This window comes from Thermothelomyces heterothallicus, assembly GCF_042370625.1.
Source record: "Thermothelomyces heterothallicus CBS 202.75 unplaced genomic scaffold P884_scaffold_34, whole genome shotgun sequence".
Lineage (NCBI taxonomy): Eukaryota > Fungi > Ascomycota > Sordariomycetes > Sordariales > Chaetomiaceae > Thermothelomyces > Thermothelomyces heterothallicus.
In genome coordinates this window covers 192806-203997 of record NW_027192595.1, presented here as the reverse complement: position 1 = coordinate 203997, position 11192 = coordinate 192806, and the positions used below count along the sequence as shown (strand labels likewise).

Below are 11192 nucleotides of genomic sequence, written 5' to 3'. Positions count from 1 at the left end.
GCCCCAGAGCACGCAGTGGTTCGCCGATGGGTCCCCACCGGCCCCGGCCAGCCCATCACAGCATGCCAGATGTGGCAGACGTCGACGGAGCCCAACGTTCTAACCACTCATGACCTGCAGCCAGCCTTCTGGCGGTAACCAGCCAGCTAGATTTCCGGGCATTGCTCGCTGGCTTGTTCTTGCCGTTGGCCGGGTTCCATTCTCATTTCCGTCGTCGCGCAACCCGCCTCGTCAATCTGCACCCGCTTGACTCGAAACAGGCTTGGGCCGCTTCCTTGTCATTGATGGGGCTCCATCGAGGCTCTTGACGTGGCAGCATCCGTTGCCAGCGCTCGGCCGCCAGGGGTTCCCTTGGCGTTGATTGGTCCCGCTTCCGCCTCTTCCGCCCCCGCCCACAGACTTGCAGCGCCAGCATACACCACCCGTTGTATGAAGTGCAATGCTTGCTTCGGGCATACCCGGCGATGCTGGCAATGTTGCCGGAGGGACAGAGGAAGGGTCATCGAGTTCCCCTCGACGCTGCCCCTTCTTTCCTTTGCTCTCCTCCCTTCAGCCTGCATGGGAAGAACCCCACCCGCCGCCCCCCCTGGACTGGCCTTCGTTGGCACCCGAATCCCCACCGTGTCCCAGGGCCCTCAGTCGCCGGCGCCGGTGAACTGGGTCTGCCCTCTCCCGGAAACGGATCCGCCAACCGTGTTGCGGCCCGGGCCTCACGCCAAGAATTGGGCTCAATGCCAGCGCCCAAACAGGAGTTGCGGCCAACTGCCAACATCGAGCGGCATGCTGATGCCGGTGGGCAAAGGCGGCTGAGCCGTAGGAGCCTGGATTGGCTGCTGCTTGAGCCGAAAGCACCCATTCCTCAAATCAATCTGGCTGTGCATACAACCTCATCTCCTTGCCACGTCGGCCCCGGATTCTTTGTTGTGGACGAGACTCGAGATCAACGAAGCTTCGATCAATTCCTCGGCGGCTCAATCCCGAGGCTGACAGCTTTTGCCCGCCTTGCGGTACACCGCCTTGCCTTTAACGTTAGACCGTTCTGTCCGCTACTCTCCTCGATGTGGATTCATTTCAGACGTGGAAGGGCTCTGACACTCCCAACCTCCCATCAGCTGACGTTGTTGCAGCGTTCAACCCGAGTGTGACACCGCCCCCTTGACGAGATAAATCAGTGATTTGACCGCGTCCTAAAACCATTCCTCTTTTTCAAACTCGAGGTGTTGCGAAAAAGTTGGGTGATGTGCGTACAGTGCCAGTCGGCGTGCGCACAAACATCTCCCGACCAACGAATCTTGGGCCTCACATGATGTCATGCACCCCACGGGAGCGTGGTCGAGCGCAGGTGTACGCTCCCTCAGCAGGGCAGACCAGATTTTTATAACCGACGCTCTCACTCCTTTTTTTGCTCTTGTTTCCAGTTCCTCTATCGAGGCCTGCCGGTCTTCTATTCACATCGCCGAGTAACCAGGATGTTTCTTGAACCAGTCTCGGAAAGCGGGCACTCCTTCCCAGATCCCACGTCATAATTGCTGACGGCGAACACGATCCGCGCTGATGATGCCGCGCCGACGAGGCTCCAGAATATATGAGCGACAGGAACAATAACGGCCGATTGTTGATCGTCATGGTAGTGACATGGCCGGAGCCGTTCGTGGAGAATCGGGCGGACAGGGGTTGCTTTCGCCGGATGTTCGTGTCATTGGTGGGATTTGGTAGCCCCAGCCACGCCGGTAATTACAGCATCGGCGGAGGGCTGGGTTGAGTCGTTAAGGAGTCGCCTAGGCGACTCCCAAGTTCGCGACTCCCGTCGGTGTGCATACCGCGAGGTCGGCCGAGGTGCTGGCTTGTGACGGGAAGGGCTACCCTCTGGATCACAGCATCTGGAAGAAATCCAGGCGCTCCTGTTCCTCCTGCGCGGCCTTCCGGAGGGCGGCTTCCTCGGGATCGACAGCCTTGTCTGCCGATTCAACCATGCCATCCGACGGCCGTGGCGGCGCCGCGGCGGAGTCGGCCCACCGGGTATTTACCGGGGTCGAGTAGGCCGAATACAATGGGTTGACACCCGGCCGGACGGGGACGCCCGTCGACTGCACGTGCGTGACTTCGGCATGCGGCACCCCTTCCAGCGGTGGCAGCTTTGTCGCACCTGGGGCGCTCCCTGGGTAGACTAATAGTTTGGGCTTCTCATTTGTCGTCGTAGTGAGATGCGCTTTGCTTTTCTTTCTTCGGAACCCAAGGGCGCGGAGACAACTGGGCATGGTGACAGTTTTGTGCTCGGGTAGCTAGCCTGCGGGCGGTGAAAATGACAGAACGTGAAAAAGAAAAAGAAATTCAGCTGGCGACGATTTGTGTTGGTTTGTTTTTGCCGGAAGCACTTTGGTGCTAAAAATAATTTGATCGTTCTGCTTCAATCAGTCAGCTCAACCAAGGACTAAGACGCGGTGCAGGTGAGAATCAGCGGGAAATGCTGTAATTAAGCAGTAATCATCTCTCGAATGCGCCATGGATTCAATGGTGGGTTGCACACTTGAAACGGTGCCTTCCAGGAAAGGAGTCGCGCTGACGTGGGGCGAGATGTTGTTCATAATTTGCAGCTCGACTAAGCTTAACTAGCGCGCTTTCCGGAAGCGGCAGGGGATCGCGGGGAAATAACCAGATTGCCCCACGCGCATCCTCGCAGCCAAGACAGCGATCGGCTCCAGTTGGTTCGGGGCCCCTGATGCACGGTTGTCGGCGCGCGAGCGACGATCGGCTGGTTTATCTGCAACACTCGCTACGGTACATACACTCCCGCAATGTGTATATTCACCTGAGTCAGGAAGTTTAAGATGCCACCTGTCCCACGACTTATTGCTTCTTCAGTACGGAGTATAACATCTGCTCATATTAGATGTCACATTGCAGCCTGATAACTCCATTCTCGGGTCCCCGATGTGTCCGCAAAGTCTGTCACTCGAGTGGTGGACCGCAGTGGAGTTTCGTCGGAGGCTACTCCTGCTCCCGGCGCACTACGCGGTTAATCTGGGCCATGCTCAATTTCCCATAACTAGTGTAGTCCCTTATAGGTTGCAATACACCGGTGATCATGTGAACGTTCGTCTGCGCAGCAAATCAGGGCCAAAAAGACGGCCAAGTCGAAAGGAAGAATGAAGCTAAGCTTCCCATGAGCTTCTAGTGTGCAATAGAGGCTTTAGCGGCTTATGGCTCTGGCTCACGCGCCAATGCAAAAGGTCACGGTTGCTTATTTGTGTACATTTGCGGAAGCTACCAATCTTAGCATTTACTAACGCGTTTAATGCTAAAACAGGACTAGGGTGCGCGCCTCAGGATGATCAGAAGGACTTGAGGAGCATTTTCTGTTTTTCCGAACCCGTGTGCACATATGTGTAGACCACTCAATTATATCATACGTATGGGTGTCCTCTCCACGGGGTATGCGTGTATATCTAGTAGGACATCAAGGCAACCAACATAGCAATGAATCTCTTTTCTGCACTTGATATATGGCCCTGTTCTTGCAGGTAGACTCTCATTCGTGTGCCCAGAGGGACCTTGACTTGTCTAATTATCTTCCCAGGTACGCATCTGGTTGTCAGGGCTTGAGGCAGCATTTTGGTGGTTTTCAATCCCAGAGGGTTTGCTTCTCTCTGGCAGCGAAGTGCATGGAGTGTGTTGTGGATGCTCTGAGTGTCATTACCGGGCAGTTCAAGAATGCATTTGGGACTCGGGCGCCGCGAAGCTCTTAGGTATTAATTACCCGACCAGCGCCAAGCAACTGTACTGCGTAGCTACGGTAGTTTATTTGTTTGTTAAGATGACTTTCTATCCACGAGGAACAGGACTTCTGCGGCTTTTGCATTTAAGTGGTTATTTCTTTCTGGCGATAAGTCGTCGTTGAGGACTGGTTGCCTTACGTAATGTTCAAGGTTGAAGATAGCGCTATCATCCAAAACAAGAAGGTGAAGCTCAGTTCCGGGTCGGACTTTAGCAATTCCCTGAGGTGCTCCACAGTGTTGACATTTCCACGGTCACTTGCGTCAACACCGACTTCCGCCCCTCTTTGAAAACCAACGACCGAGTCCCCTTCGTCAACCACCAAAAATGAAGTTTGAAGTGGCGCACGTGCTGCCCATCGACGGGAACGCTCGGGACGGGCGCCCGACGCCGCGCTCTCGGGGGAAAAGCGTTGCTCTCGTTCTAATCGCGCTGTTGTTGTTTGGTGTCACGTTCATTGACTCCTGGTCTGTGGAACGGTTGTGGTGGCTCGGGCCATCATCAGCGGCGCGTGAGGAGGCTTTCAGAACAGGATGCGCCCAGCCCGAGCCCCTGCTTCCCAGCAAGAACCCGGATCTCGACAAGGCGTTCGAGCACATCACGAGCAGCGCTTTTAGGAATGCCACCATCACGCGCCTCTCGGCTGCCGTGCAGGTCAAGACCGAGTCGTTTGACGACCTCGGAGCTATCGGCGAGGACCCCAGGTGGGACGTCTTCTATAACTTCCACGACTTCCTGAAGAAGACCTTCCCCCGCATCCATCAGCAATTGCAGGTCGAGAAGGTCAACACCCACGGTCTGCTGTACACGTGGAAGGGCAGCGACGAGTCGCTTAAGCCGACCCTGCTCATGGCCCACCAGGACACGGTGCCCGTGCCGCCCGAGACCATCAGCTCGTGGACCTACCCTCCCTGGAGTGGGGCGTATGACGGCAAGTACATCTGGGGCCGCGGCGCCAGCGACTGCAAGAATCAGCTCATCGCCACCCTGGAGACTCTCGAGCTGCTTCTCGAGGCCAACTTTAAACCCAGGCGCACCATCCTCCTCTCGTTCGGCTTCGACGAGGAGTGTTCCGGCAAGCAGGGAGCCTCTCACCTGGCCGCCTTCATCCAGGAGCGCTACGGAAAGGACGGCATCGCGGTCATCGTCGACGAGGGCAGCGGCTTCGAGCAGGCCTGGGGCACCCTCTTCGCCAAGCCCGGCACGGCCGAGAAAGGCTATACCGACGTGCACATCACGGTCCGCGCCCCCGGAGGCCACTCCTCGGTCCCGTCCGACCACACCTCCATCGGCATCCTCAGCGAGCTGATCACCAAGATCGAGTCCGAGCAGTACCCGACCCGGCTCGTCGACGCGAACCCGTACTACACCCAGCTTCAGTGCGGCGCCGCCTACTCGCCCGACTTCCCCGAGAAGCTCAGGGAGCTCCTGGGCCGCCGCCGGTCCCGCGGCGCCTGCAGGGCTCAGCCCGACCGGCTCGCCCTCGAGGCGGCCAAGCAGGGCCCGGCCATCAAGTACCTCATGCAGACCTCGCAGGCCGTCGACGTCATCTCGGGCGGGATCAAGGTCAACGCGCTGCCCGAGCGCGCCACGGCGGTCGTCAACCACCGCATCAACGTCGGCGAGACCAGCCAGGTCGTCAAGGACCGGCTGACCGCTCTCGCGGGCGAGGTCGCGCGCGCGCACAACCTGACCCTGCACGCCTTTGACGGGAAGGAGGGCCCCTCGTCCATCGTCCTCGCGTCGTCCTCCCACGAGCTGCAGGTCGCGCCCGTGACGCCCGCCGACGGGGACGCCTTCGCCGTCCTGGCCGGCACGACGCGCGCCCTGTACGGCAGCGACGTGGTCGTCACCCCGGGCATCATGACGGGCAACACCGACACGCGCTACTACTGGGACCTTACCCGCCACATCTTCCGCTTCGGGCCCGGCTTCGACCCCGAGGACGGGCCCGGGCTCGGCAAGATCCACACCGTGGACGAGCGGGTCAGCGTGCTGAACCACGTGAACGCGGTCCGTTGGTTCACCCTGTTTGTGAGGAACATGGACGAGGCCGACTTGTAGATCACATGAGACACAAGAATCCGAGGCTAAGGGATGTGTTATTCTGGAAACGCAAGCTTTTTTGCCTTGCGACGGCCACCACCGGGTGCTGTCTCGAGATGCGTGGCTCATCACTTGCGCATTTCCGTTTGTTTGTATGTACGTAGGTACTCGGTCGCCGGAGCAAACAATACATGACTCGAATTTTTTTGTCTCTCTCCTACGGACGTATTACCTCGAGTCATTTGAGAAATCGGCCCTTGTTTTAGCTTGGCCCGGAATTGTTTATTTGGATTTATCTCTGCTAATAGTAACCAGGGTAAGCGTACACTAATCTCCCAGGCGCCCTGGTGCGGTCTTGGGCTTCTCCAGCCGCGGCGGAGCGGATGTCGCACCGCACGGGTCTTATGAACTCGTCGGGATGACGTTTCAAAAGGCATCGCACAGCATACGAGTCACGCCAATCAATGATTCCAGAGGGCCACGCAAACGGCTGCCCCCACCCCCTTTACGCGCAGGTTTGCTGCGGGCATGCCCAGTGGAGGGTTTCCGGTGCTTCCTTGCTCTCCTGCAGTGTGGCTTTCCGGTTGTGGGCGGGGGATGGCAGCGCACCAAGGTCTCTTGGAGCTTTGTTTGGGCGATCGCCTGCCATATCCGGAGTGGTTATATAGGTTTGTGTTTCGGACACCGGCAAATCCCGAATCTGCAGTTTGTCTTGCTGAGACCCGCCCCCGGCATCAGGCTTATATCACATCTCCAAATCCCACCCCAGCCGGACTGTGTTCACTCTGTTACAATTGATTCGCCCAAGAGCAAAGTTTTGTATGGGGAGTCTGACCGCGCGTATGAAATTATAATTAATTGTTTCCAGTTTTTCATTTTTCTTTAAAAAAAACCAGAGGCAAGAACAGAACTCTCTCGGCCCTAGCACCGGGAGCCACCGCGGCGCTCTCACCATGCCAGCCGTAATCAGCACCATCAAGATCGTCACTCGCACAATAAAGGCCCGTCAAACAGTCCATTCATTCCTGCCGTTCCATGGTCCTCCGGATCACGACGATGACGACGACGACGACCTCGGCGTCGACAGGGACGACATCTTCCCCTTCGACCGGGACGAGCTGCGCGACGGCGACGATCACCTTTCGGGGGGCACCGTCGCCGCCATCGTCGTCTCGTTAGTGGTCTTCTTCGTCGTCGTGGGCGGCCTGCTCGCCTACCTGCGCCACCGCCGACGACGGAAGGGCAAGGAGACCGAGGTTGCCATGAAGGAGGCGAGCGCGGCGTCCGCCACGGCGGCGGCCGCCTCTGTTGCGGCGCCGCCGGGTGCCCTAGACCCGCCGCCGCCGTACGACGAGGTTCACGGCGACTCGGCGCCCCAGCCGGTTGGGGAGCTCCCCGCGTCGGAGCCTCGGAGCGCTGCCAACGTTGGCGTGGGGGCGGCGGCCGTGGGGCTGGCTAGGCGGCAGGAGGAGGAAGGGGGGGAGGGCGAGGACGAGGACGATGCGGATGCGATCGGATCCCATGCCACCATCACGGACGGCCTAGCCCCGGGGAGGCACGCCGATGCGGGTCGTCCGGGAGAGGGAGGTAGTATGGCGGTGGTGATGCCGGGAAAGGATCCCGAGGTGAAGACGAAGGAGGTAGCAGGGGAGAGTTGATGGGGAAGAGGGGTTGCTAACTTTGGGGAGTGTGAGCAAAGAGGATTATTCATGACTAAAAACCAGATAAAAAGGAAAAAAAAAAAAAAAAAAAAACGGGGCAATTAAAAAAAACTAGACGGACAGTAATTAGGGGCCATGAAGAAATGGGTTCTACTCTGGCGTTAATTAGTTACTTGAGAAAAGACGGGGCTTCTATATTATTCAGCAATAATTAATAGCACATGTTTGAACCGTTTCGTTAGGTCATCTCTCTCAATCTCTCATTCTCTTTGTCTCCCCTTGTTATTCACAGTTCAATTATTAATCCTGCGGGATGTGGAACGTGGTAATCTCGCCGTGCGTTTTGAGTCCCCAGTTCTTGAGCCCCTCCGCTAGGCCCTCAGCGAACCCCTTATCATAGTCCAGCCCCGATTTTATTCCGGCCAGGCGTCCCGTCCGCCTGCCAGATTATGTTAGCAAGTCGTCAATACCGGGTATTAAGTGAAAAAATGGATAATGAACAGGATGAGGCTGCTTGCTGTAATTATCGGAGAGATAACACATGAAGAGACGAGGCGGAATGGAATGGGGATGAATTAATTAAAGAAGGGAATATTAAACGAGTTCAACTTACCAGGCAAGCCAGTCCTCGGCAGCCACCGTCCCCCGCGGATCCCTCAACAGGCCTACGGCAACGTCGACGACCCAGTCCCCCTCGCCGCTGCCGTTTCCCCCAGCACCCGCAGTCCTCTCGTCGCCGTCGAACGCGTAGAAGACGGTGGCGCCGCAGACGCCGCAGAACGCCCGCATCACCTTGTCCGACGAGCGGTACGTCCGCAGGGTGGTGGCGCTGCTGTTGCCACCACCACCACCACCACCACCACCACCACCCTCGTCACCGCCGCTACCAGAGACTCCTCCTCCCCACCCGCCCGGCGACGGGGGCAGCAGCGTGGGCGGGCGGATGCGCGAGCGGGGCACAAAGGTCCAGGCGACCGCGTGGGCGCCCGAGACGAGGCGGCAGTCGCGGCACAGGCAGAGGCAGGCGACGCGCTTGAGTGCGGAGCCGGCACGGCGGAGGAAGCGGGCCGCGAGCGGGTCGGCCGCCTCGGTCTCGGACGGGGCCGCGATGGCGAAGCGCACGCCGCCGCAGTGGCACTGGGCCGGGAGGAGGAGGTGGTGGTCCGGGTCGGGAGCCCCCGCCGCCTGGGCCGGCGGCGGAGTGGCAACCGCCGAGGGTGGCTTGTCGTCACGGTCACGGTCCGCGTTCTGCGGCGGCGGCGGCGGCGGCGGGTTCCAGTGGTGGATGGGGCGGGAGTTGATGGTGGGCAGCCAGGTGGCCAGGTTGGGCTCCGTTTCCGGGGCGGAGAAGATGTGGGAGCGGATCTGGAAGGTGTCTTCGTCGTGGACGGTGAAGACGGAGGTGGCGACGCACCAGTGGGGCCGGCCCGTGTCCGGGTCGGGCTTGAGGCTGCGGTCGCCGATGTGGCAGCCACAGGTGGAGCAAAAGTAGCGCTCCGAGGTCGCCTGGGCGGAGTGAATGTAGCCCGTGACGGACGACTCGAGCGCGGACGGCGGGACGAAGGATGGCTCGATGCCCTTGGGCAGCGGGGCGTGCACGCACGAGAGGGTTCCGTGAGTGTAGCGGCAGATGCTGCAGTGGCAGAGGTGCACGGGGAGGGGCAGGGCCGAGGTCGGCACGGTGATGGTGAACTGGACCGACTTGCAGTGGCACTGCGCCGTGAGCGTCTTGTTTGCTCCTGCGAGCTGGTGTGGGAGATGGAGGTAGGCAGCCATGATAGGCAAGGAATTTTACCAAAAAAATTAATTATGTATGTGCCGTAGGCGTACTGTGTAATCAGTGCCTTTGGTGTGAGTACTCACAGTACAGCTCGCGATGTGGCTCCGATAGTGTTTTGTTTATTTAAGCAATTAATTAGTTAATATTAATTAGAGTGCTCGATGTTGCTTGGTTCGTACGCATGCGTCTTGTTTAACACCGTACGAGATGAACCCCGCACGCCGCGCGGAGGGCGTGCTAGGCGTGGCTAAAATGGAACTAGCTAGCCAGGACAGGTCATGCTGCACACACGCGGAGCTTTCAGGTAACCGTTCCGTAGGAGGTGGTGGTTTCTACAATCTATCTCACCGGCCGTTCGTGTACAGTTTCAATAGAGCCTCTTACCGGCTTCAGAAGTACTTCTTTACATGCATACGCGGTGGCCCTGGCTCCGACGAATCAATCTCGTTTTTTGAGAAGAGCAAAGGTACAAAAGTAATGTTACAACGCACGCATAATGAACGAATTACATACAATATAACACAACCACCCAGTGACCACAACAATCAATTGCCATTCTCACTGTGACCCAGTCCCGTGACCACGGCCTTAAGGATTGTTGTACCTCGAGCCCCTCCCACTCCAGAAGCTCTTATCCACCCTGTCGTCTCCTGCCGGCTCCGCCAGCCCGTGCTTCTTTTCGAAGGACCGGTTGTGCTCGTCCACCTCGGCCTGCTGCTCGGGCGTGAGCTTGGGACGGTGGCCCGGCACGCTCGCGTTGCTGATCTTGGGCTGGGGAGGCGCGTGGCGGGAGCTCTCGAGCGGAGGGCCCCCTCCTGTCCGACCGCGCGCGTCACCCTCGGCCAGGCCGTCCGGGACGACACCCGCCGTCGGACTCGACCCGGTCCCGGCGGCCTCTTTGCTCCGGGATCCGCCGCTGGCGGCGCTTGGCCCTTCCGCCGACTTTGGAGACGATGTCTTGCCATTGCTGTACGCCGGGGCCGACGGAACACTCGTGTTTCTCGGCATTTGCGCCGTGACAGTTGTTCGCGGTGCAGAGGGGAGCACCGCAATGCGGCGGATTGACAATGTGCGAAACGGGTTCATGATGCTCATACTGCTTGTATTTTGGTTCGGTTGGTGTTCGGTTGGATTGAAAGGAGATGACTGAAAGTTTCCGCTCTTCAAAATTATCCCTGAAATATAATATGCATGAATTCGATCTCGAGTGATATTAAATTGAGGGAAGGGGGCCAGCATGTGGTGATGATTCTCGCTGACCTGCCCGGATTTGCTGCAATGACATCATCAATTCATTGGTTTCCCCCGACTCCCCGTAATTACTCCTCAGGGCTACCTATTAGCTAAAACCACCAAAATATAGCACTATATTCCCGTGCATCTGTTTCTCCCCTGCCAATCCCTCCTGCTAAGGTTGGGAGATCTCTGGCTGTGAGTATGATCTCTTTTTTCCTTCCTCTTTGTTTCCTGGACCATTGACCTAACTAACACTCGAGCATCCCTTGCCAAGAGATATCTAGTTATCTATTAGAGTCGCAATACCTCCTTCGCCACCGTAACACACAGCTTACACTAAGGTAAGCTTCCTTGATGATTCATTCTAGCTCATTTGAGAAACATGCTTGGCATATTGCACACTAATCACTTGGCTGCAGATGCTCAAGGCATGGGAATAACGATCCTGGCAGCACAACGCCGCGATCGAAATGTTCACGGAACATCCAGACCGTCTCGACCAGGCATTGCCCCCCTTCTGGTTCAGCGATGGGGGGTTCTCATCGTTCGTTGATCGTCCAATCAGTGTTGATATTTTGAAGCTAGCCGCGCCCCTCGAGTCCCTGCAGCTCTCGCCGGTAATTAGAGAGGCCAGGTGCATCGCCCACGTCGGGGATGCTGCCCCGAAGCCACGCCGAATGAATCAGAATTGATGC

At 58.0% G+C, this 11192-nt stretch overlaps 6 protein-coding genes across 6 annotated transcripts; 2 read left to right on the top strand and 4 right to left on the bottom strand.

The window, feature by feature from the left end:
- Positions 1–1222: 1222 nt before the first annotated feature.
- P884DRAFT_88119 (uncharacterized protein) lies at positions 1223–1748 on the bottom strand. Its single transcript, XM_069446141.1, has one exon. The coding sequence runs from the start codon at positions 1624–1626 to the stop codon at positions 1300–1302; it is 327 nt and encodes a 108-aa protein (XP_069293942.1). The 5' UTR covers positions 1627–1748; the 3' UTR covers positions 1223–1299.
- Positions 1552–2464, bottom strand: P884DRAFT_264608 (uncharacterized protein). The gene has a single exon (XM_069441861.1). The coding sequence runs from the start codon at positions 2256–2258 to the stop codon at positions 1872–1874; it is 387 nt and encodes a 128-aa protein (XP_069293941.1). The 5' UTR covers positions 2259–2464; the 3' UTR covers positions 1552–1871.
- Positions 2465–4043: 1579 nt separating this feature from the next.
- P884DRAFT_294912 (uncharacterized protein) lies at positions 4044–6123 on the top strand. Its single transcript, XM_069444306.1, has one exon. It carries the CDS (start codon positions 4102–4104, stop codon positions 5836–5838), a length of 1737 nt encoding a protein of 578 aa, XP_069293940.1. The 5' UTR covers positions 4044–4101; the 3' UTR covers positions 5839–6123.
- Positions 6124–6627: 504 nt separating this feature from the next.
- Positions 6628–7478, top strand: P884DRAFT_287831 (uncharacterized protein; the record flags this gene model as incomplete). Its single annotated transcript, XM_069443902.1, has 2 exons — positions 6628–7175; positions 7287–7478. Exons 1-2 carry the CDS (start codon positions 6774–6776, stop codon positions 7476–7478), a joined length of 594 nt encoding a protein of 197 aa, XP_069293939.1. The 5' UTR covers positions 6628–6773.
- Positions 7479–7666: 188 nt separating this feature from the next.
- P884DRAFT_294910 (Mss4-like protein) lies at positions 7667–9390 on the bottom strand. Its single transcript, XM_069444305.1, has 2 exons — positions 8095–9390; positions 7667–7920 (listed from the first exon to the last, which is right to left on the bottom strand). Exons 1-2 carry the CDS (start codon positions 9255–9257, stop codon positions 7782–7784), a joined length of 1302 nt encoding a protein of 433 aa, XP_069293938.1. The 5' UTR covers positions 9258–9390; the 3' UTR covers positions 7667–7781.
- A 459-nt stretch (positions 9391–9849) lies between these two features.
- Positions 9850–10347, bottom strand: P884DRAFT_211007 (uncharacterized protein; the record flags this gene model as incomplete). The annotated part of the gene is made up of 1 exon (XM_069439047.1): positions 9850–10347. The coding sequence occupies one exon, from the start codon at positions 10345–10347 to the stop codon at positions 9850–9852; it is 498 nt and encodes a 165-aa protein (XP_069293937.1).
- Between the last annotated feature and the right edge of the window lie 845 nt (positions 10348–11192).